The 26,636-nt window shown below is 46.9% G+C and overlaps 1 protein-coding gene across 1 annotated transcript in view; it reads right to left on the bottom strand.

The window, feature by feature from the left end:
* Positions 1-16,231, bottom strand: part of LOC139047517 (uncharacterized) — a 46,134-nt gene extending 29,903 nt beyond the window's left edge. Inside the window, exon 1 of the mRNA XM_070521335.1 lies at positions 15,768-16,231. Coding sequence (XP_070377436.1) covers positions 15,768-15,896 — 129 coding nt within the window. The 5' untranslated portion in view covers positions 15,897-16,231. The remainder of the gene's footprint in view (positions 1-15,767) is intronic.
* Between the last annotated feature and the right edge of the window lie 10,405 nt (positions 16,232-26,636).

Genomic DNA, 26,636 nt, shown 5'->3' with positions numbered 1-26,636 from the left:
ATTTTCATATAAAAGCACGGCTGTTGGAAATTTTAGACGTATTTGAGCAATACAGTGGCTAAATATATCACATTAGCAAAGAAAATAGTGTAACAACAATAACATTGTGCGACAAACTGTTTCTGTCTCGCAAATATTAGCGCCTTGCTACCTAATGCCACTGCAGGTTAGTATTGAGGGAGACGTGTGTCGTCATCAAAACTGAGAATGGCGAAAGTGCTTCGGTTGCCCTCGTTTTAGACTATTGTAAGCGGTTCTTTCAAGAAGATAGTGTCTAAGCAGGAAGTGTAGTCTGGGTCCCTCACTCAACCTCCCCACTTTCTGTGTATACGGAAGCGACAGGCACGCAACGTTGCACAGGCAAAAAACAATGGGTGTACAAGCATTCCCGACTTTCATTGCTGCATACACAAGCTCGCAGTTTTTCAGGAAACTTGCTGTTGTGCCCCTTGACGTAAGCTCTATTGCTATGAAATCTCTGCTGGCTCTGTTATGAAAGAGGTATGCATGCATCTGGGAGATTCAGATGAGTATTTGTCTTTTTCTTTGAGGGAGAGCCGCACTTCAATTTGACCACTAGACTGTGCTTTCATGGAGACATATTAGGAAAGTACGCGTGACTGAGAACCCAGGTTATTATTATCGGAAGGGTTTGGGTGCGAGCTAGTTGGTACGGATCATTCATATTTAAAACAGCGCCAAAAACACGGACAAGGGAGGACACAGGATGAGCGCTGTAAGGCTATCGCTCGTCCTGTGTCCTCCCTTGTCCGTGTTTTTTGGCGCTGTTTTAAATATGAATTATTATCGTGCTGGCAGAAATAATTAAATTTACAATTTCAACGACTGAACTCAACCTGTTAATAGGGTACATACCGTTTCGGAAGTGGAAATCGAACAACGCAATAGCCGGACGTGAGAGGTTGGGGTGGGATGCCGGATGAATCTGCCACTCTTAAAGTGCGGCCGTCCCTGTACTTCTCTTTTCTTTCTATCCTTTTTGTGGTGTCATGTGCCCTTTCCATCGTGTAAGTGTAGCAGGTGTATACCACAAAAATGTGATCAAGGGACAATGTCATCCAAGGAAAAGTCTGCGCCACCTAGCTCCAGCACCTGTAGTGAGATAGGTTGCACTGTAAGTATAGAGCAGAAGGCAAAGTTTGACGCATTTCCACTGGTCAACGACTGTCTCAGCATAAACGTACGTCGCTTCGACAGTGCTGGCATGTCCACCCAAGTTATATTCATCGTAAACAGTACGCAGTGAACTGAAATTTTCCCTCGTGAAATGTTTCTGAAACTACAGGTTTTCCCGCTCAGTTTAATCCGAACGCCATTGAAAATAATCCAGGTGCCAGCCAATTTATTCTGAGTGCCAGCATTTTTAATCCCAGTGCCAATAATTTAATCCAGACGCCATCACTTTTAATCCCAGCGCCATCCGAATTAATCCGCGTGCCAACTCATTTAATCCCTGCGCCATCCATTTTAATCCAAGTGCCACACATTTTATTCCCAGTGCCATTCAATTTAATCCTGTTGGAAATTGATTGAGAAACGAATAATTCTTGCAGAAGAGCTCGTAACAGGCGTCATGAATGCCGTGTATTCATTGATGTGATCACTATATTGGCGTCGGCACTACAGGAGCATAGCAGAAACACTTCCGTGTGTTATACCGCTCGCTCATTTCCTCCTTCTTGAGTCGCATTCCCGAGTGACAAGAGACTCACATAAGCGAATGGAATGGAATGGAATGGAAAACTTTATTGACTCATTTAAGGTTTTAGCGGGTCGAGGCCGAAGTCTTAATTCTTGAAGCTTGGGTCCTCTTCAGCCATGGATGGGCCCCGAGTCCAGGGCTTCACTGAGCCGGGCCGCCTCGCACACGTGCGCTATTAGAGCTCTTTGAGCCTCTAGCACGCGGCTGATGAGCCAGCTCTCCCATTGCTCCGCACTTGGTGTTTTGTGTTTGTGGAATGCCTGGTTTCTTGTACACTCCCATGTAATGTGGTATAATGTTGGTTTAGCTCCAAACCACGGACAGGTTGCGCTATACTGCATGGGGAACATCCTACTTAGTATGTGTAAGTTTGGAAAGAAGCCCGTTTGCAGTCTCCGCCAACCTGCGGCCTCCTCCTTTGTTAATGCTTTATGTGGTGGGGGATATTGATATCTTAGCCCCTTATAGAGGTAAGTGCGGCAGAATCTTGACGGATATTAGGCGACTTGGGTCGCGATCATGACATGCGATTTCCTTCCCTATCGCCTTGCATATCGATCGACATTGTTCGCAAGGGTCAAAACTTGCTCACCATTACTCAGGCACTTGGCATAATCACAAAGCGATTCAATATAGCTCACTAATCTTGTATTTTCTATACACTCTTATGCTTCCGTCATGCATACCAAATGAAATGGTTCTGAGAATGTAACAGCTTATCCTTGAGCGACATGATTAGCTCACTTGTGACTCGCTCGACGCCACCGCCGTCGCACCTCTCCTAACCTGCCTACTAACATATCAAAGGAAATCGCTTTCAAAGCTCAAAAACATGCCCCCTATCAATGACTCAAGTGACGCGATCACTAGAGACTGGCGTGACGTCACCACGCTTCTCACGCATGCACTATCCTAAACTGCCAGCATGCATATCAAACGAAGGGGCTTATAAAGGATAATAACCGGCTCACTATCACCCAGCCAATGACGTGATCACTAGTGACTCCCATGACGTCATCATGGTTCTCACCCGACCATGCACTCTCCTAACCTGCCCACATGCATATCAGACGAAATGATTTTTAAAGAGCAACAACCTACTCATTATCACAACGTCGAATGGGGTGATCACTAGTGATTCGCGTGACGTCATTACGGCTCTCACCCAACCATGCACTCTCCTAACCTGGCGACATGCATATCAAACGAAATGATTTTTAAAGAGCAACAACCTACTCATTATCACAACGTCGAATGGGGTGATCACTAGTGACTCACGTGACGTCTCCACGGTTCTCACCCAACCATGCACTCTCCTAACCTGCCGATATGCATATCAAACGAAATGACTTTTAAAGAGCAACAACCTGCTCATTATCACAAAGTAGAATGAGGTGATCACTAGTGACTCACCTGACGTCACTACGGCTCTCACCCAACCATGCACTCTCCTAACCTGCCTACATGCATATCAAACGAAATGACTTTTAACGAGCAACAACCTGCTCATTATCACAAAGTGGAATGAGGTGATCACTAGTGACCCACCTGACGTCACTACGGCTCTCACCCAACCATGCACTCTCCTAACTTGCCGACATGCATACCAAACGAAATGACTTTTAAAGAGCAACAACCTGCTCATTATCACAAAGTAGAATGAGGTGATCACTAGTGACTCAACTGACGTCACAACGGTTCTCAACCAGCCATGCACTCTCCTAACCTGCCGACATGCATATCAAACGAAATGACTTTTAATGAGCAACAACCTGCTCATTATCACAAAGTAGAATGAGGTGATCACTAGTGACTCACGTGACGTCACTACATTCGCACGCGAGCGTCAACTCCCCTTACCTGCCGGCACGTATATCAAAAGAAATGGTTTTCAAAGGGCAGGTAACTGCTTACTATCGCTCATTAACATGACGTCATCACTAGTGACTTACAATGCGCTGTTCCGAGTAACTCGCTCAAGATATCGTGTTAGAGAAGGGACGCATTGACACGCACAAACCGTGTTATGGTGGTGACTCACATGACGTCCCCATGAAGGCTATTTAGCACGCACTCTTCATTAAGGGATGCAATAATATAAGAAACATTTTTAAAATGCCAAAATATGCGGATTGAGTCACACCTTTTTCTTACAAATGAATTGGTCATTATGGAACGGTGGTTCTCATTTTGCCAGAAACCTTGTCATGCTACCGACCTCGAAAGGAAACATCCTTGTATAGGCTTACACTTTGATGGTTGCCTGCTGTCATACTATAACGCCACGTGGTCAACCAGTACAGTCCCGAAGCAGTGGAAAACCAGCCGCTTGGTGGCCCTCCTAAAGCCAGGAAAATCGCCTTACGAAATGTCATCTTACCGGCCAGTAGCTTTAGCTAGCTGTGTCGGTAAGGTGATGGATCGGATGGTACTCACTAGACTAGAATGGTTCATGGAAAAGAATGAGCTTTATCCTGAAATGATGACCGGATTTAGACGTGGGCGGTCTGCAATAGATGGGGTCATTGATCTCGTGTCCACGATCGAACAGGAAAAGAAGCGCCACCGACTTGTAGGAGCAGTTTTCTTAGACATAAAAGGAGCTTATGACAATGTACTGCACGAAGCCATTCTTGATGCCCTCAGTAATCTAGGCATCGGCGGCCGTCTCTACATGTGGATTGCAAATTACCTAGATGGTCGTACAGTCTTCATGTCCACGAATGCTGGCGAAACGACAAGACACGCTGTGGTCTGTGGAGTGCCTCAAGGAGGAGTTCTCAGCCCGACCCTTTTCAATGTTGCCCTTATTGGCCTTGCGGAAATAATTCCTGATACAGTACGCAGCAGTACCTACGCAGACGACATATGCATATGGGCATCCGCAGTCACGCGACCACAAATTCGTGCCAGATTGCAGCGAGCTGTTTCTTTAACGTCTCAGTACCTGCAGTGCCAAGGACTGCAACTGGCCCCAGACAAGTGCGCTGCGATAGCGTTCACACGGAAGCTTATGTGTTCGTATCCAATTATGATCAATGGAAATGCCATCCCATATGTCACCCACCACAAATACCTCGGCGTTGTCATTGACCGCGGTGTTTCATGGTCGAAACATGTGGCAATGTTGAAGAAAAAATTAAGTGGGCTTGCTCAAGTTTTTCGCTTTCTGGCCGGTATGAAATGGGGTCCATTTGAGAATTCGCTACTCCGGCTGTACCAGGCTCTCTACGTCGGATACATTCGGTATAGCCTGCCAGTTTTATCAAGTATGAGCCCGTCATGTTTGCGTACGCTGGAAAGTGCCCAGGCGCAGATGCTGAAAACATGTCTCGGTGTTCCACGTTGCACCTCAACCTATGGAACAATTGAGGAGGCTCGCGTCACCCCTTTACCTGTCTATCTACGATGCGAACCTCTTCGAGTATTCCTGCGACTGCTTTGCCGTCACGAACGTCATCCCTTATCGAAACTACCCGATACACGGCCGGACTCCACTTTTTCAAGAGCCGTTAAATGCCAAGCATCTGCCATACCAGCATACTTTGCCCCGGCTGACCTTCCACATATGCCCCCATGGGTAATGTCCAAAATACCGGTACGTCTATCTATTGCCGGAATCTCTAAAAAATCCGAATACCTACCGTCGGCCTCAGACATTTCTCACTTGAATATATGTCGAAAGAATATGACTCCGCGGTGAGCGTGTATACAGACGGCTCGGTCTCGTCGTATGCGTCTGGTGCGGCTTTCGTCGTGCCTGCGCATCAAGTCATTCGACGGTTTCGTCTGCATAACAAGACGACTTCAACATCTACGGAATTAGTGGCAATAAGAGAGGCCGTTAAATATATTGCGCGACAGCCTCCTCAAATATGGACAGTTTTCAGTGACGCAAAATCGGCTCTTCAACTACTTAGAGTGGCGTTGAAAGAAAGCGCTTATAGAGTGTTGGCTCTTCAAACTGCCGAGCTCTACACTTTAGCGCAAGAAAACGGCCACCACATCACATTTCAGTGGATCCCTAGTCACTGTGGTATACAGGGCAACGAACTGGCCGACGCCGAAGCGAAGAAAGCACTCGAAGAACGAGAGTCCCTGCTTTCAATTCCCTTTTCAAGAGCGGACGCCAACTGTCTCCTCTCCAGTGTCATCCGCAAATTGAAAGCAAAGCACTGGGACAATCCAGATAATCGCCACAGACGACTCCAGAGATTGGACCCCACCATGAATTTTAGGCTACCACCGAAAATTCAACGAAGCGATGCCAGTCTTCTGCACAGACTAAGGCTGGGGGTAGCGTTTACGCGCGGATACGTGCACCTCATGCGACGCACCGAGTCTCCACACTGTGAGGTGTGCAATGTGACTGAAACTATAGGTCATGTGCTTTGTGACTGCCCTAAGTTCGTGGAAGAGCGTGATAGGTTGGTCAAGGACCTTACGCGTCTCGACAGTGCACCGTTGTCGGAGGATATTATTTCAGGCTCTTGGCCAGACGCTCAGTCGAGTTTTAAGGCCATCAAGGCATTACTGAACTTTTTAAAAATTACAGGCCTGGACTGCAGACTTTGAGCATGCCCAATTGCTTGCCATATTTTCTACATCTTCCTTCTATCGTCATCGTCACCCATCATGCACCTCTTTCTTCCCTCTTTCTTTCCCACTTCCCCTTCCCCCAATGCCGAGTAGCTGGCTAGAGGAATATACCTCAGGCCGACCTCTCGGCATTTCGTGTCATTAAACTTCTTTCTCTCTCTCTCTCGCGTTAATCAAATCTATGTGGAGAATTCCCGAATATCTGAATCTCGGATGCGTGGGATTGAGTACGCCTTCTTTTCTCCTAAAGCTCGAGTATGGACTGCAAGATGTACAACCGAAAAAATAGCGTCGTGATGTATTTTATGAGACATCTCACTGGACACGAGATGTATAAAGATACGGTGAGATCTTTTGAACGAAAATATGTAATTTATTCGATGCGGTATTTAATTTCACAAGATACCAGGGCACTTCCTGAATGGGAGTATAGAAACAAACCGAGAACAACTACATGTCTTCCTCTCTAAGCGCAGCTTGAACGAATGAAAAGTTGTGCCTATCAAATGCAGCGCAATCCACGCGTTGCACAAGTGCCATTGCGTGTTGTGCAGCATTTACAAGCAACGAGCGCCTGTGCTCCTTTTGTGTGACTCCTTGTGGAGTCACCAGCACTGCGTCGCGCCGCTCACTGAGGTACTGTTTAAGTTGACATTTAAACTTCGAGAAAACTTCCTCTATGGTATTAAAAAAAGGGCTGTATGGTGGCAGGCACTTGATGGAATGGTTAGAGCTGACCAGATTTGCCTGTTCTGCGTGATTGTGAGCGGGAGCGTTGTCGAAAATGAAAACAGCCTCTGCATCCGGCTCCTCGGAGTCAACATGGGCGGAAACATCGGCGAGAAAGTAATTGAATACGGTCCAATGGACTCTTTCGACAATTCGCCAGTGCAGCAATTCGCGCCTTTCGTCGAAGTCGTCGTCTGGAGCGCTGCCGTGCCCTTTTTTGCGCGGCCGAATTTTCTTGAGCACCATATGTTGTAATTCGTTTCGTCGACGTAAAAGCGGCAAACCCGGGGCCCATTGGTTTGTAACCATTGCGCATACTCTTTTCGCTTCTTCACGTCGCTGCGGTTGCGGTCCACCGGCCTCGGGGTCGCTAATTTGATGGAGTAGGTGTGTGCGTCGAGGAGGCGGTCAACAGAACTGGTGCTGATTGTGAGGCCAGGTATTTCTTGTTCAACGGTTCGCTTTATCTGTTTCAGCGTGAACGCTGGGTTCTCGTCGACAGTTCTTGTTACGACGGCGACAACATCGGCACCAAACTTTCTGTTGGAGCCCCCCGTTTTCAGAGACACTTCATGGTCTGTCGCTGCTATCGACCTTACAGTTTTTAGATTTATACCGAGCGTATCGGCGAGTTGTCTCAAATCTCCGCCGCGCCTTGAGGCATCGACGATTCTTGATCGGTCGACGTCAGACACCTTGTTGTTTTTCCTTCGTGGCTTATTTTGATCCCTGAACGGAGGACCCCGCTTTCGTACGACGCTCGCCTGTTTGTCTTCAGGAGTCCCACCTTCCATGGCGGTCAGCTCAGGTAAAAATCAAGCACAGCTGTAGCACCGGGAGCACATAACAAAAGGTCAGACCGGAACTAAGCGCCGTGAACGCCGTCTGCTGAGTCCGCTAAGTTACGACACGATATCGTCTGCTTTTCAAGCGGAAAGTCGAACGCGCTTGCAGACGACAGGGAAATCGTGGAAGTACTAAGAAGAGCTTGTGCTCTTTAGAATTACACAACTGGAAGTATTTCTGAATGACATAGAGCAGTAGAACAAAAAAGCTAAAGCAGACAAGTTATCGTCTGCGTCACCGCAGGCGAAACTGCACACGCCGTTCTCCTGCGATGGTGGTGAAACAAAAACATAGCACTCAGCAGACGGCCTTCACGGCGCTTCTGTAATAGTGGCGGTCTGACCTTTTGTTATGTGCTCCCGGTGCTACAGCTGTGCTTGAATTTTACCTGAGCTGACCGCCATGGAAGGTGGGACTCCTGAAGACGAACAGGCGAGCGTCGTGCGAAAGCGGGGTCCTCCGTTCAGGGATCTAAATGAGCCACGAAGGAAAAACAACGAGGTGTCTGACGTCGACCGATCAAGAATCGTCGATGCCTCAAGGCGCGGCGGAGATTTGAGACAACTCGCCGAGACGCTCGGTATAAATCTAAAAACTGTAAGGTCGATTGCAGCGACAGACCGTGAAGCTTCTCTGAAAACGGGGGGCTCCATCAGAAAGTTTGGTGCCGATGTTGTCGCCGTCGTAACAAGAACTGTCGACGAGAACCCAGCGTTCACGCTGAAACAGATAAAGCGAACCGTAGAACAAGAAATACCTGGCCTCACAATCAGCACCAGTTCTTTTGACCACCTCCTCGACGCACACACCTACTCGATCAAATTAGCGACCCCGAGGCCGGTGGACCGCAACCGCTGCGACGTGAAGAAGAAGCGAAAGGAGTATGCGCAATGGTTACAAACCAATGGGCCCCGGGTTTGCCGCTTTTACGTCGACGAAATGAATTACAATATATGGTGCTCAAGAAAATTCGGCCGCGCACAAAAAGGGCACGGCAGCCCTCCAGACGACGACTTCGACGAAAGGCGCGAACATCAACATCATCGCCTGCATGTCGACAAACGGTGTGCTGCACTGGCGAATTGTCGAAAGAGTCCATTGGATCGTATTCAATGACTTTCTCGCCGATGTTTCCGCCCATGTTGACTCTGAGGAGCCAGATACAGAGGCTCTCTTCATTTTCGACAACGCTCCCGCTCACAATCGCGCAGAACAGGCAAATCTGGTCAGCTCGAACCATTCCATCAAGCGCCTGCCACCATACAGCCCTTTTTTTTAATACCATAGAGGAAGTTTTCTCGAAGTTTAAATGTCAACTTAAACAGTACCTCAGTGAGCGGCGCGACGCAGTGCTGGTGACTCCACAAGGAGTCACACAAAAGGAGCACAGGCGCTCGTTGCTTGTAAATGCTGCACAACACGCAATGGCACTTGTGCAACGCGTGGATTGCGCTGCATTTGATAGGCACAACTTTTCTTTCGTTCAAGCTGCGCTTAGAGAGGAAGACATGTAGTTGTTCTCGGTTTGTTTCTATAATCCCATTCAGGAAGTGCCCTGGTATCTTGTGAAATTAAATACCGCATCGAATAAATTTCATATTTTCGTTCAAAAGATCTCACCGTATCTTTGTACATCTCGTGTCGAGTGAGATGTCTCATAAAATACATCACGACGCTATTTTTTCGGTTGTACTTCTTGTAGTCCATACTCGAGCTTTAGGAGAAAAGAAGGCGCACTCAATCCCACGCATCCGAGATTCAGATATTCGTCAATTGTCCACGTATATTTGATTAACGCGAGGAAACCATCAAAGTGTAAGCCTATACAAGGATATTTCCTTTCGAGGTCGGTAGCATGACAAGGTTTCTGGCGAAATGAGAACCACCGTTCCATAATGACCAATTCATTTGTAAGAAAAAGGTGTGACTCAATTCGCATATTTTGGCCTTTTAAAAATATTTCTTATATTATTGCATCCCTTAATGAAGAGTGCGTGCTAAATAGCCTTCATGGGGACGTCATGTGAGTCACCACCATAACACGGTTTGCGCGTGTCAATGCGTCCCTTCTCTAACACGATATCTTGAGCGAGTTACTCGGAACAGCGCATTGTAAGTCACTAGTGATCACGTCATGTTAATGAGCGATAGTAAGCAGTTACCTGCCCTTTGAAAACCATTTCTTTTGATATACGTGCCGGCAGGTAAGGGGAGTTGACGCTCGCGTGCGAATGTAGTGACGTCACGTGAGTCACTAGTGATCACCTCATTCTACTTTGTGATAATGAGCAGGTTGTTGCTCTTTAAAAGTCATTTCGTTTGATATGCATGTCGGCAGGTTAGGAGAGTGCACGGTTGGGTGAGAGCCGTAGTGACGTCAGGTGAGTCACTAGTGATCACCTCATTCTACTTTGGGATAATGGGCAGGTTGTTGCTCTTTAAAAGCCATATCGTTTGTTATGCATGTCGCCAGGTTAGGAGAGTGCATGGTTGGGTGAGAGCCGTGGTGACGTCACGTGAGTCACTAGTGATCACCTCATTCTACTTTGTGATAATGAGCAGGTTGTTGCTCTTTAAAAGTCATTTCGTTTGATATGCCTGTCGGCAGGTTAGGAGAGTGCATGGTGGAATGAGAGCCGTGGTGACGTCACGTGAGTCACTAGTGATCACCTCATACTACTTTGTGATAATGAGCAGGTTGTTGCTCTTTAAAAGTCATTTCGTTTGATATGCATGTCGGCAGGTTAGGAGAGTGCACGGTTGGGTGAGAGCCGTAGTGACGGCAGGTGAGTCACTAGTGATCACCTCATTCTACTTTGTGACAATGAGCAGGTTGTTGCTCTTTAAAAGTCATTTCGTTTGATATGCATGTCGCCAGGTTAGGAGAGTGCATGGTTGGGTGAGAACCGTGGAGACGTCACGCGAATCACTAGTGATCACCCCATTCGACGTTGTGATAATGAGTAGGTTGTTGCTCTTTAAAAATCATTTCGTCTGATATGCATGTGGGCAGGTTAGGAGAGTGCATGGTCGGGTGAGAACCATGATGACGTCATGGGAGTCACTAGTGATCACGTCATTGGCTGGGTGATAGTGAGCCGGTTATTATCCTTTATAAGCCCCTTCGTTTGATATGCATGCTGGCAGTTTAGGATAGTGCATGCGTGAGAAGCGTGGTGACGTCACGCCAGTCACTGGTGATCACGTCACTTGAGTCATTGATAGGGGGCATGTTTTTGAGCTTTGAAAGCGATTTCCTTTGATATGTTAGTAGGCAGGTTAGGAGAGGTGCGACGGCGGTGGCGTCGAGCGAGTCACAAGTGAGCTAATCATGTCGCTCAAGGATAAGCTGTTACATTCTCAGAACCATTTCATTTGGTATGCATGACGGAAGCATAAGAGTGTATAAAAAATACAAGATTACTGAGCTATATTGAATCGCTTTGTGATTATGCCAAGTGCCTGAGTAATGGTGAGCAAGTTTTGACCCTTGCGAACAATGTCGATCGATATGCAAGGCGATAGGGAAGGAAATCGCATGTCATGATCGCGACCCAAGTCGCCTAATATCCGTCAAGATTCTGCCGCACTTACCTCTATAAGGGCCTAAGATATCAATATCCCCCACCACATAAAGCATTAACAAAGGAGGACGCCGCAGGTTGGCGGAGACTGCAAACGGGCTTCTTTCCAAACTTACACATACTAAGTAGGATGTTCCCCATGCAGTATAGCGCAACCTGTCCGTGGTGTGGAGCTGAACCAACATTATACCACATTACGTGGGAGTGTACAAGAAACCAGGCATTCCACAAACACAAAACACCAAGTGCGGAGCAATGGGAGAGCTGGTTCATCAGCCGCGAGCTAGAGGCTCAAAGAGCTCTAATAGCGCACGCGTGCGAGGCGGCCCGGCTAAGTGAAGCCCTGGACTCGGGGCCCATCCATGGCTGAAGAGGACCCAAGCTTCAAGAATTAAGACTTCGGCCTCGACCCGCTAAAACCTTAAATGAGTCAATAAAGTTTTCCATTCCATTCCATTCCATTCGCTTATGTGAGTCTCTTGTCACTCGGGAATGCGACTCAAGAAGGAGGAAATGAGCGAGCGGTATAATACACGGAAGTGCTTCTGAAGCAATCATGACAAGACCGGTAGCGTGGAAACTGTGCTCCTGTAGTGCCGACGCCAATATAGTGATCACATCAATGAATACACGGCATTCATGACGCCTGTTACGAGCTCTTCTGTAAGAATTATTCGTTTCTCAATCAATTTCCAACAGGATTAAATTGAATGTCACTGGGATTAAAATGTGTGGCACTTGGATTAAAATGGATGGCGCAGGTATTAAATGAGTTGGCACGCGGATTAATTCGGATGGCGCTGGGATTAAAAGTGATTGCGCCTGGATTAAATTATTGGCACTGGGATTAAAAATGCTGGCACTCAGATTAAATTGGCTGGCACCTGGATTATTTTCAATGGCGTTCGGATTAAACTGAGCGGGAAAACCTGTAGTGGCTTGAACCCAGAATAAAATGCTTCACTTCTGTTGATGCTAGCTATTACGTGTTGACGCCAACTAGCTTTTCTTTTTGAGCAGCTGGATGCTAACAAGCGAGGCCAATCTTTGCTGCGTGTCGACCAGTTCAGCATCAGCTTTCGGGAGAAAATTATTACGCACGCTCCTTGGCGCTCGTTCTCAACACTCAGAAAAGATCAACTTCTTGTTTACGACAGTGCATTCACTGTCCTTAATTGACAGGCATGCTTCGCCGCCTATCAAAGACGTTCATGCTGCGATCAGCACCTATTCTCAGCCTGCCTCCAACGCAGTCAGTACGCGCCTCAGTCTTATGACTTTTTCCTTCGAACATCAAGCTCGTGTTGGTGTCCGGGCTATATCGCACCTTGTTACCATACAACAAGAATGCTCTTGGACTTCTGCTGTTGTAAGTTGCCTCTACTTTTCTTATGTTGTACGTTATTGACCGCATTCAGCAAACTAACTGTTATTACGCTCAAACATGTACCTCTCAAGCGCACCTTGCTTCCAGGACCTACTCGGCCCCCCTCGCAATATAAACGAAGTTAATATAACAAGCAAAAAGGCATCGCAAGCACCACTTTGATAATTGTCCGCACAGTGTACATTTTGCCACGCTGTTTGCAGGCTGCCGTGGTTCTGATCACACAGCGAAAGCGAGATCTTCAAAAGCAAAGGAAGGATGCAAATAAAGTTCTGCGATAGTAAAGGTTCTAGATAGAACTAGGATACTCTAGAGGTTTGCCAGGTTATGCTAGTTTACACTTGCTGGGGCCTCGGGTCACGTTTGCTCGCAGTATTTGCACGATTGGCCATTGCGCAAAACAGCGTGGTGAAAGAGGCCAATAAAGAGATGCTTTCAAATTATCTTGTCAAATTCATAGCCAGAAACCACTCTGCGGAACTGTGCTAGAAGTGTAAACACATCAACTTGTAAGCATTCCGTTACCATATACCATGCATGGCTGTGGGCTAAAATTTGTAAACCCGACAAGAACTTCCCTTTTATGCGGTTTGTTTTCTTCAAGCATCACCAATACTAATGTGGTGGTGCCATCTCTACATAAAAATGAAAACTCTATTTGAGGCCGTAGTCGACTCTCTCAGCATCGCCGCACTAAGCTACTATTCTCGACAATATGGACAAAACATTGTGAATACGTTTCCTAAGCAAGCGATTGGATTAGGTAATAGGCATGTAACCGTTAAGAATTTTTTCTTCATTAAGGATGGCAGGAATCAAGAAAATTCACATCAGAGCATTCGGTCAGTGGAGGGGTGAGTGCAACCCTGTGGTTAGGTAATCACGGTAATCACGGTAGTCCGGGATAGTACGTTAAGCTAACGTGTCACGCATCACGCAAAGCTAGAATTCTCTACCGTGGAGTCCGGTAATACGATTACATTCGTACGGTCTGGCGTGATCGGCCCATAACGACTTGTAACGTTTGTAGTGCTTTTCAATGTGCGCTATTAACAAAATTTGCAAAACCTTCTGGCCCATCTAGGCACACGCTTGCAGGGCCAAACCACGAAAGTTCGAACACGTGTGATAATATCGTCGGATGTAGTCGGTCAAAAATTTTGTCCCTGAGCAAAACTTTCCTTCAGAAGTTAGGCGACCATGGCTGTTTGCCATTACGGAACGTGTCCGCCTCCAAAATTCTCCGCCCGTGTAACATGCTAAACTAGATTTGGGGTGATACGCTGCCCAAACTACGATGGGAATACAAAGCACACTGTAGTGTGGGAACCGTGTTATAATTCCTTTGCATATGTTGCACCCCCCGCCCCCCTAAACAAAGAGTTTCGACCTGTCTAACAAATGCACACAAATGAATGGGTAAATGTTAGTAGCTCATCCTACTCTATAACTTCGCCAATCGTATGTACCATATATGTAAAAGCTCTTTTTGTATGTTAGCGATCATTGTACTTCAAAGCTATCGATTCGTGCATTACACTTATTTTTGCATACCTTCCAGCTTATGTGATTTTTCATCTTTTTCTTTTTTGCCTTTGCCACTGCAGGCAGTGAGAGGTCCTCAAGAAACAAGAATTGTTTGTATTGTGGTGAATTTGTGGAGCAATCATTGAAACCAGTCTTTCCTATGTGGGGCAACATTTACTTAAATCTTTGCGGTGACCGTTGCAGTCATGGCCGCTTAACGTTGTGCTACTGGAAGATTCCGTACGTAGCAAATGGCAGCGTACTCAGCTTACAATAGGCAAGGCTTATATAAGTGGAGAATATTGCGTGATGTCGAAAATATTGTATTTTACTGTGCGTATCATAAGAGCTTGCATTATTTCTACGTGCGGACTGTGCAGACGTCAAGCTATTGTGTGATTCCATCGCCTCATAATTATGTTGTTTTTTTTGCAAAGTGTCACTTTGCAAATTTAGCACAATACCATATTTGTGTGACATTGGAAAATTATTCGTCTTGTAATTTTCCTAATAGGAGTTCGATAATGAAATGGAATTTGCAGCGTGTGTAAAAATTGCTTCAGCGTATTCTAGAATAATTGTCTCGAAACTACCTATTCGTTTCGATTCTAACAGAACGCAACATACATTCAATCGACTTAGTAAGCCCTTATCCGCAAGATACTGCAAGATATATGTACTGCAACATACAAAACTGCAAGATACAAGCACTGAATTGTTGATAGTTCATATAGAATTGATTATGGTACCGAACCGGACGAATGATAGATAGTACGGGCGCAGAAAAGCAGAGGCATATCATTTCCAAGGTGCGTAGAGAAGTATTCATGGGCACATTTCCCCCAAGCGCAAGAACACGATGGCATGCATTTGACAATGGAAAGATTCCAAAAATAAAATAAGTTTAATGGTTTTACTTGTCAAAATCCCCATATTATTAGGAGCCATTTCGTGGGAAACTGTCTTAGATAAAGATTAAACACTGAAACCAAGCATTTCCAAAAAACATTATATGCTGCACTAGTCAAGTATGATATTTATTTTTCAGCTAGATTATTCAAGGGCATGCTAGCCCACCGTTTGTACAGATGGCTGCTCCATCCACAATCAGGTGTGTGTATTCAATGTCCCAGTACATCCTTTCTCGTCAAAAGTATTTTCACGCGTTAACATTCTTACGGTACTTCACGCACTATACGAGCTCTAAATGTGTGTGTAAATATAGGTTTTCCCGCCCACCTTGGTCACTGGGTAGCTCGTGGTCGAATGTGTAGTGCATCGGGCTGCAGAGTGCCCCGGAAACAAGGTTTCAACCCAAACGTCGGAGCAACTTGCGTCACTCAGTATGTGGTAATGCGTGTACATTTGATACCTTTGACAAAAGCTTTGTCATGCCGACATGGGTCTCTGTAGATCTGGTAATCAGCATGTACCACTCCTGAAGGGAACTGTGGACGATGGTGAGGTTGGTCAGACCGTCTCCAATTTCTTCGCAGGGCATGTCGTCCGAGGAGAATTAAGATGAAGTGGTGTCCGCTTGCGGCAGCAGCTTTCAAAAGCTGGCTTGGTTCTTTTTGCGTGCTTCACGTGAGTTCCGAGCTGGTTCGAGTGGACTGCCACATAGCTCGCCCGTCTTGCGCGAAGTTGTAGGTAGTACGGTGACGAGGAAGCATGCAAGAGCAAGAAGAAATTACAAAAAGTATGGCGTTAAGGCGGTGGAAAGTGAGTGCAGAAAAACGAAAGCTACAGAAAAATGATGAAATTGCTCTAAAAGGTAGGTAGACAGTCAAGCACAAGCACTCTTACGTTAACATATTCCTGGCACATGTAACTGAATCTATCACTCTTTTAACCGTGTTACAGTAGTGATAACTAGGTTGTGCAACGTGTGTTTTCTTTTTTTATTAGCACGATTTCTTTGCTTTCTCAATTGAACGGGTCGTGACAAGACCTTTTACCTATAGTCATATTGCGCGAACATTTGAACTTCCAACTACAATTTGATATTGCTGCTTTTACGTTATTCGCACAGACAGCACGAACTATTTTGCCGTACAGATTGTGTCGTAAGAGCCCGGGGGGCAGCGCTGTGGCGAATTCTTGAAAACCGGCCGAAACCACACTGGATTGGTTTCTCAACTCACTCTTCCATACAATGATGGAGCAAGGGCATTGTCATTGAAATGGGCCCACATGTTCTTCATTCGCGCGATAAAAGTAGCAGAAACCAGATAATTCCTGCAGAAATTTCCTCGCACCACCCATTCAAACACATGTGAAAACAAAAGTCATTGCCCCCATGACTGGTTACCAGTGCTTGCACTGCACACAAGTATAGCCTTCTAGATTGACTTATATTACTAATATGTCATTGCTTAGGTGAGATTCATTTTGTCACGAGTTAGTGTTGCAGATTGCTGAACGGTAATTTTGAGAAAAAAATTCAAATGTAACTTTTCTTCAGTGCCAATTGTGGAAAAACATTTGCAACTTGCTTTGCATGTGTATGGTTTAACAAGATACATTCAATTCCTGTTAGGAAATTTCGGGCAAAGGTCCCCCAGTGTTGTATTTTCTACGATACCCATGCTTTCTGGCATATATGGAAGTTAAAGCAGGTAAGTGTAAAAACATGAATTCAAATCTGCGGTGGCAGACTCTGCCATGTCAAGAGGTATTAAATCGCATTTTATCTCATTGATCCGAAATCATAAAATTGCCCATTTGTCGAAAAATCCGGCGCCTGCCGCCTGGACAAGGGAGAAACAGTACATAAATTCCCATACGACACCACCAGCGCGCTTCGGCACAGCCGATCTGGCGAAACGGAACACCTGCTGCGGCGCTAACGCTACGAGCCATTGCCTATGTGTAGAAGGCATCGCCGCGATTCCACGTCGCCTTCGCTCTTAACATCTGAAGCGTTTGTTATCCGCGGGCGTCTTGCAAAACGCAAACCCTCTCCTGCGTTTTAACTGCGCCTCGCTAAGGTCAAATCGAAGCGAGCCATGGTAACGCCTACTCCATAGAAGGTGTGCGCTCTATTGTTTGTGGCGGCATGCTACATGGGTAAAAATATTCGTTGCCGAGCACGGCGTGACACAATCCTGGCCGCTTGAGGACGCTGCGGATGACGCTGTGGAGTGAGGGCCCATAATTTTGACGTCACCGCTTTCTGTCACGCCGTCCTTGGCAATGGCTATTTTGATCCACATAGCATGACGCTGTAAACAATAGAACTCAGGCCTCATACGTAGGAGGCGTTACCTTGGCTAGCTTCGATTTGACCTTAGCGAGGTGCATTAGAACGCGGGCGAGAGTGCGCGCTAGCAAGGCACCCGCAGATAACAAAGAGAGAGAGAATAATACAGGAAGGCAGGGATGTTAACCAGTCAATAGTCTGGTTGGCTACCCTACACTGGGGGAAGGGAGAAGGGGAAGAGAAAGAAGGGAGAGAGAAGGTGTAGGTACGCGTACGGACAGCACTTCAGTTAAAGTCGCTCGAGCAAACCAGAAGTTCTGAGAAAACACAAAAGTGCCTTCACTGCCTTCTGAGCCGATGATCGGTCGGGACGGTGCTCTAATATTGTCTGTTCACTCAGAGGACGATCGTCTAGTTTCCTCAATGTGTCGGACAAATACTGTCTTTGGGCTTGAAATTGAGGACAATGGCACAATATGTGGTCAATGTTCTCCTCGCATGCGCAAACATCACATGCAGGACTATCAGCCATTCCAATTAGTGCTGAGTAGGCATTCGTGAAGGCCACTCCAAGCCATAACCGACACAGAAGAGACGCTTCACGCCGGTGCACACCGGCTGGAGGTCTGAGTTGAAGTGACGGGTTTAGTCGGTGCAGTCTTGTGCGTCTTGTATGTACATTATTCCACTCTGCTAAGGAGATCGTGCGTGCCAGAATGCGAAGTTGTCTCGCGGCGTCGGTCCTTGAGAGCGGAATGGGGACGCAGCGGTCTTCTTGATTTGACGTCCGAGCTGCCTTATCGGCGTCTTCATTACCAATGATACCGCAATGACCTGGTATCCACTGAAAAGAGATATCATGGCCTTTTTCTCTTAAGTGATGGACAAGTTCCGCGATTTCGCACGTGAGCTGATCGTGAGTTCCATGTCGGAGAAATGAATGCGCACATTGCAAGGCCGGCCTGGAATCGCAGAAGACTGCCGATTTTCTAGGACTTTCAGTATTTATCACTTGAAGCGCGTCGCGGAGAGCCGCGAGCTCTGCAGCTGTAGACGTAGTGACATGGGAAGTCTTGAACCGCTTGGTTAGTCTCATTGCTGGTATAACTACAGCGCCGCCGGAACTGGTTGATGTAGTTGATCCATCACTGTAGACGTGTGTGCAGTCGCTGTATTTCTCGTACAAGAGAAATAAAGTTAGTTGCTTGAGCGCTGATGATGGCAAGTCCGACTTTTTCTGAAGTCCTGGGACTGTAAGGTTCACTTGAGTACGGCGCATACACCATGGAGGAATAGAAGGCCTTGCCGCAGGTGTGTAACCTGACCTGAAAGAGGCACGGTGCGCGAAGACAGTCGCACTGAATGTCGTGTGGGGCCTATCTACTGGGAGACTTGCTAGGTGGTGGGTAGGGTTCCGGGCGACGTGTCTTAGGTGCACACGCATTGTTTCAATGCTAATGTGCGTTCTAATAGTGAAATCTTGAGCCACTGCAATAACTTCAGTCGTTGACGCACTCCGCGGTAGACCGAGACATATCTTGAGTGCCTGGGCTTGGATGCTTTGGATTATGTTCAGGTTAGTTCTGCAGGTGTTGGACATGACAGGTAGGCTGTATCGCAGGAATCCAATAAAGAGGACCCTGTACAGTTGCAGCATAGAGTGTATTGGCACTCCCCAGGTCTTTCCTGCAAGGAACTTAAACATATGGCAAATTCCTGTCAGGCGTTTTTTCACATAATTCACATGAGGAGTCCAGGAGAGATTTTTGTCAAGGACCACCCCTAAAAATCTGTGACTCGTGCTGTACGAGATCATGTGTCTGTCGACGGATATCACGTATGGCGACATTGATTTCCTGGTAAATGCCACCGCTGCGCACTTCTCGTATGATATATGAAGTCCTTGTTCTCGAAGGTAGGATGATGTCAAAGTAGCTGACTTTTGAAGCCGCGCGCGAAGCTGCAGTCGCGTCACAGCCGACGTCCAAATGCAAATGTCGTCGGCATAGATGGAGAGCCTAACAATGCCTGGCAGGATGTCGGTGAGTCCAATGAGTGTTAGACTGAAGAGCGTTGGGCTGAGTACTCCGCCCTGAGGCACCCCACGGTTACTGTAATGCTGGGAGGTCGGGCCATCCTCGGTAAGTACGAAAAAGGATCTCGTATGTAGATAGCTACGTATCCAAATATATACTTTGCCGCCAAGTCCTACTGCCTCTAACGCGTTCAAAATCGCTTCGTGCGTTACGTTATCGTACGCTCCTTTAACATCCAGAAACAGGGCAGCAGATAATCTTTTGCAGGACTTCTGGTGCTCGACGTACGTCACCAAGTCGATAACGTTGTCTATGGAAGAACGGCCCCGCCTGAAACCGGCCACTGCATCTGGGTATACCTGGTAATGTTCGAGGTACCATTCTAGCCGTGCTAGAACCATCCACTCCATTAGTTTTCCGATGCAACTGGCAAGCGCAATTGGTCGGTATGATGCAATGTCTACAGGCGACTTGCCAGGCTTGAGCAGTGGAATTATGCGACTGGTCTTCCATTCTTGGGGAACCGTACCTGTCTGCCAGGAGCTGTTGAACAGGAGCAGGAGCACTTTTCGAGCCTCATCACCCAGATTACACAGGGCACGGTAGGTTATACCGTCGGGGCCTGGTGAAGATGAACGCTTGCACAAGGCCAGTGCAGCTTCGAGCTCGTGCATGGAGAAAGGACTATCCATGCGGGAGTCGCGTGAAATCGGTGAGTGGCGGAGCGTCGATGTTCCAGCGCAACTAGTTTCGCCAGCAATCCTCCTGCAGAAAGCTTCCGCTACGTCAATCTCGCTGCATTGTTGGTGAAGGGCCAAAGACTTAAAAGGGTGGCGCTGCTGAGGGGTTCCACGGAGACCACGAACAGTTCTCCATATGTGAGACAATGGTTTTCGTGGATCCAAAGATTCGCAGAATGATTTCCATCTTTGTGATGCAAGTTTGTCCATGCGACGCTGAATTTTCTTTTGAGTTCTTCTGGCCAACCTCAAGTCATTTACGGACTTCGTGCGCCTGTATCTTCGCTCTGCACGACGACGAATTGCACGAAGCTTCTCTAGCTCAATGTCGTATTCGGTGCGTGTGGACGTTCTCAGAAGTGAATGTTTCGCAGCCTCTAGGGCACCTTTTATGATGTCCTCTAGGCTAGTGGCCAAGTCATCACGACAGCCGTCTTCGACAATTGACTTGAACATTGGCCAGTCGATGCATTGTGTGACGGCGGCTAACCTGGAGTCCGTCAACCCTTCAACCCTAAGATAAGTGGGTAGGTGGTCACTTCCCCGCGTTTCAATATCCGGAAACCACCTGACCTTTCTAGTGAAGGAGCGTGAAACAAAGGTCAGGTCCAGGCAGCTACAGTAGGCAGTTCCACGTAGAAAGGTGGGGCTTCCATCATTTAACAAGCATAGTTCTTGTTCGGAGGCAAATGACACTAATCTTCTGCCTCTCGAGTTTATCTTAGAACTTCCCCAGAGATGGTGGTGGGCATTAAAATCTCCAGTAATCACCAAAGGCTGCGGAGTCGCTGTGGTGATTCGCCGTAATCTCTCGCAGTCCAACCGACTTGAGGGCGATATGTATGCTCCAATTAATGTGAAAGTGAGCTTGCCTTTCCTCACTGTCAGACAGACGTATTGGTTTTCTTGGTCAGGCGACACTGGGTGATGGACATACGTAAGATCACGTCGCATGAATACGATGATCTTGCTGCATTCTCCGTGGGTGGCGGACATGAAACATTCATACCCGGACAGTCTGATGTTATCTGATAGGGGCTCGCAGATGACGATGACTGGGAACTTATTCGTGAACACAAACTGTCGAAAGTCCGACATGCGTGACTTCAGTCCTCTGGCGTTCCACTGAAATATCGACGCGTTTCGGACTTCGTCACGAAACGACGGCTTCTGGAGAGCCATGATTTTAACCAAGAGCTGCAAGTACTGGACCCAAAGTGTCCAGCACCTGTAGTGCGCTTTGCGCAGACGAAGACTTCATGTTGGTAAGTATAACGCGAATGGCACTCATGAGCGACCGCAGAATGTTGATGACCTGGAGATCATCAGCCAGCGTCGCTTCAACAGTGGCAGAAGCCGTTGAAGTCGGTGCGTTTTGAGGTATCTTAGCAGGGGGGTTTGCCCTCGGTAGCTCAGGCCATTCTTCAGGACGGGCGAGGCTCTCCTCTGTGTTCGATTTGCTTGTATCTGTCTTGGTGGCGCAGTGCGGAGATGCGGCAGCCCTTCTGACTGTAGCTGGCGTGTACCTATCTTCAGTTGCGGAATTTCTTGAACGTTTTCGGTGTCGATGCCGACGTCGCCGAACAGCGGTAGCAGCCTCTCGATGCGTCGAATTGTCGCGCACCATGCGTTTTAGAATCGTGAATTCCTTCCTCATCCGCGGGCAATCCAGATAACAAAGGCTTCCGACAGCCGCAACGAAGGCGACGTGGCATCACGCGATGACATCTACACTTATGCGGCGACTCAGGCATTAGCGCAGCAGCAGCTGTTCCGTTTCGCTAGACCGGCTCCGTCGAAGCGCACTCGTGGCGTGGTATCACAGACAATGGAAATTTATGTACCGTCTTTCCCTTGCCCATATAACCGGATCCAGCATTTTGATGAAGGGACAGTTTCACTGTTTTGCATCAATAAAAGAAAATGTGTTTGCATTTCACACGACATGGCATAGCCTCCCACCCTACATTTGGATTCATATTTTTTTTTACTTTCCCGCTTTAATTCCCACATGTGCCTGCAAGGATGTACATTGTACAAATACAACATTGGGGGACCTTTGCACCAAATTTCCTAGCTTGAATTTTACATGGCATCTTAAACCATAGACATCCATACCAAGGTGTAAAAATTTTTCCGCAATTGGCGGAAAAATTATATTTCAATATTATATTTTTATATTTGAATATATATATTTATATTTGAATATTTTTCTCAATTTTACCATTCAGCACTCTGCAACACTAACTCGTGACAAAATGAATCTCACCTAAGCACTGACATCTTTCGAGTAATGTAATTCAATCTAGAAGGATATACTTTTGTGCACTGCAAGTACCGATAACACATCGTGGGCGCAGTGCGTTTTCTTTTCACGTGTGTCTAAATGGGCAGCGCGAGGATATTTCTACAGGAATGACCTGGGGCGCTAGAACGTAAAACTATTCCAAACTTGTCTATTCCAATTCTGCAATCAGCCTACCGCGATTGGTCAAAAACGTTTTTTGACCACCCCCACTTCACCCGTCTGTCACGCAACGTCACGAAAACTGCGATAGCTCCCCATCTGATATGACGTGCACATGATGAATATGCATAATTTGACCGAGCAAAACAAAAATAGTTATTTCTGATTCGACGCCTTTTTGCCATAAGCCCTCGGCTATTGGTCAAAAGTTTTCGGGCTGTACCCACTTAACCTGCCTCTCACGCGACGTCACAAAACCGCAAAAACTTACCACGTCAAAGTGACGCGTACGCGATAAAGATGCATTAATATGCCGAACAAAACTGAATTTTCCACTGAATAGGAGCAGGCTGCCCCGTTCGGAAAGGAATAAAAGATGGCCGCCGCCGATAGCTCAGGCACTGGCTACTCGCGCCTGCTGGAGTGCATGGGTTTATTTGCATGTAATAAACCTTTTTGCGTGGCCGTGCAACGTTTTCGGGCACTTTCAGCACGTTTACGATGTCGTTCTACCAACTCTCCTTTGCTGAGAATCCGTTTTAGCGTCATTCTTAAGCTTCCGTAGTATGCCGCCGCGATTGTCGACGAGCCACCGCAAGCAAAGTAAGTGAAAGCGGACCAATCGCAGAAGCCGGCACCACGCTCTTCATCCGGTTGTCGATTTTTCAGTGCACTGGCTCGGCCCCATTGAATCCCTCCCTAGTTCAGCATGTTGCTCGCCTCTTGTGAGCCAATTAGATAACACAAACCGCTCACTGCAGGCAATGGTATTCGTTTTTCAAGCAAACAAAAGTTACCGCCTATGAACAAGGGGAGCATTTGATTGGTCTGTTCAGACAACCCTGCGGGTGACCGCCCGATGCTTGCGTCGGCGGTTACGCAAATTTCACGTCAGCAGATTGGAATAAAAACATATCGGAAAAGTTTTACGTTATACGGCCCCTGGTTTCTGCTGATTTTATTGCTCGAATGAAGCATATGTGGGCACAGTTCAATGGCAAAGCCCTTGCTCCATCATTTTGTGCCAGAGTGAGCTGAGCAACAAGCCCAATTAGCTTTCGGACTGTTTCAAAGAAGTCGCCACAGAACTGCCCCTTAGGTCATCACGTCGCAAAATTTATGGCAAAATAGTTGGTGGTGTCGGTAGGAGTAGCTTAAAGGCAGAATTTCCAATAGAAGTTGCAAGTTCAAATGTTCGCGCAATATGATAATAGTTATAGGACCACGTCATGACACCTTCAAGTGACAAAGCAAGGTCATCATGGTATTGAACTTGGGAAACACACATTGCACAACCTAACTGTGACTACTGTAACATGGTTGAAAGAGCAATAGATAACAGTTACAAGTGCCTGAAATATCTTAACGCAAGCACGCTGGTGTTCGACTCTCAACCAAAGTTTTAGAGCAACTTCATGAACAAAAACAAGAATTACTGTACTTGTACATCAGCTTGCCTTAACTTTTAAGCTGTATAACACTACATATCTCAATATTAAGGCATAATTAAAATTAACTGCAGAGCTCGTAAAATGCTTCTTTGCACCTATAGTGACTGGATAAATTTTGAGTACTAGAACGACAAGCAGAAATTTTCAGTTAGCATAGTTGCAACGCATATTTATTTTCCCTATTTTTCCAAAGTGCACGATGTTTACCTGTCAGAGCTGCGCGAAGAAAAATTCAGCAAGCTTTCGAAGCTGTTGTGGCTGCCACTATTGTTACAAGCTAGTACCAGTTGCTGTGGCGACGGGGTTTCAGCGACCTCAAACAGCGTGTGCTTGGAGCTCGAACTACATTGATCATCGGGCAGGGTCCGGCAGGCAACAGAGGCGATATAAAAAAAATATCAGAAGGTTAATACATCGTTCCGGCTGAGCAGGGCGCTTCAAAACAAGAAGTACAGAAAAGTCCTGAGTTCTTACTCCGGCCCACATGGGCAGAGAAGATGTGTCCGTGGCGACTCACTTGCCTTTCTATGCTCTACACCACCAGAGCAGCTGCATTCTCTCTTGCTTCCTGGTAGAGGGCTTGGTCAGCACACTGCTCAGTATAGACAGATGAAAACAGGAAAAGACCACTCCCTGGCACTTCACGCAGAAGAACACGGAAAGAACCCACGCACTGTTGTATACGTGGGCAGCGTAGGTGACGTTGCGTCAACACACTGGGCAACCAACACATGGGAATTTGTAGAAAAACAGTCTCTGGCGGAGAAGGACTGAGCATAGGACAAAGGAGAATATGATTTGCACAGGTACATAATCCCGTCACACACCCGGAAGACAGGTCTTTGATGTCGAGGAGCCTGACGATTACGCCTGTCGACTCTCAGGTGCTTTGCCTTCCTTTCCTTCGTCGTCACACAGAGTGAACCTTGACTTACTGCACCGTTGCCGCAGTAAAACCTGATGGGCAGAGGATGACATCCGCTGGCCACAGGAATGATCCAGGTTGGTGTTTGCAGTTTTAGTCGGTTGTAGCATAGCGCTTTGGAGGACAAAACACTGTGGATGTTTTCCTACGCCGCTCAGCGTCTTGGTCCCAGTCTAAATGCCTCAGAAAGGCTTGCAGCTGTTTTTCGTTTATATCACGCGTTGACAGGACCACACCGAGGCGCAGCCACTTAGCCAACAAGTTCGAGACAAGTTGTCGATGAGTTTCGCCAGATTTATTTCTCTCCGTAAAGTGACAGTTTTACAAAGCTTGCAGTAGCACTAAATACATAACACTGTCATACACTGCATATGACATCACTCAACGCAGCTGCACCAACCAAAATGAGACCGTTCCAATGCTACGTTAGGAAAAATAACGTGGGCATTGGGAGACATCTGAGGCTGATTATCGATACAGGGGCTTCGACTCAAGCTATTAGTTTTGCCATTGAGATTGCCCTTCTTTTAGCGTATGTCAAAAGAATATTGCTGTAATACGAGACTCCAGTGTAGGAGACGGCCATTTTCGGAGGACGTCTACGACCATCTGAGAGGGCAATAGTGCGTTTTGATGACGATCCTCGAGCCCCAAAGACATGAAGACAATTTTTGAACAGCCTACACGAGAGATAAGCGCTCTTTCTTAGTAGAGCTGTACGCCTGTTTTCGGATGCTGAGTTTCCGACTTCTGTAGAGGACAGGGTGCTCCTCCCCGCTCTATTCTTTTTGGCATAGTACGACGCCCATGTCTCGCTCACTCGCATCGCATTCAACCACAAATCTCCTTGCGTTGTCCGGCGATCATATCAAAGGCTAACTCGTCATTACTCTCTTCAGGTTGTTAAAAGTTGGTTTCTTTTTTTTCGTCTCAGAGGACACTCTGAGACTCAGCTTTCCGAAGAGAATCAGTCAGAGCGCAAGGTATTTCAGAATACCTAGGGATGTTCCACTAAAAGTACCCGTCGACCCCTAAGAAAGATGGGAGGTCGGTCTTTGTGCGTGACGGCGGGAAATCTCTTATCGTGGCCACATTTAGCTCAGAGGGACGGTGATGGCCCTGTGCGATTGCGTGACCGAGATAGGCAACTTGCGCTTTCGCCATTTGGCATTTCGGTGCCTTGACGGTTAAGGCAGCTTCACGAAAGCAGGCCAGCACTGCCCGCAGCTGTTTCATGGGCTCTGAACAGGATGCAGAATACATCGCGACAACATCTATGTAAGGAAAGGTGAACTCTTCTTGTCCTCGCAATATTTTCTGCAGAATTCTTGAAAAACCTTGCGCTGCATTTTTCAAAGCAAAGCTAAGAACCGTAGGGCGGAACGTTCCGAATCTTAGATACGAAGGCGGAATATCAGCT

This window comes from Dermacentor albipictus, chromosome 7 (assembly GCF_038994185.2).
Source record: "Dermacentor albipictus isolate Rhodes 1998 colony chromosome 7, USDA_Dalb.pri_finalv2, whole genome shotgun sequence".
Taxonomy (NCBI): Eukaryota; Metazoa; Arthropoda; class Arachnida; order Ixodida; family Ixodidae; genus Dermacentor; species Dermacentor albipictus.
Note: the sequence above shows the minus strand (reverse complement) of the source record. Positions and strands in the feature narration are given on the sequence as shown.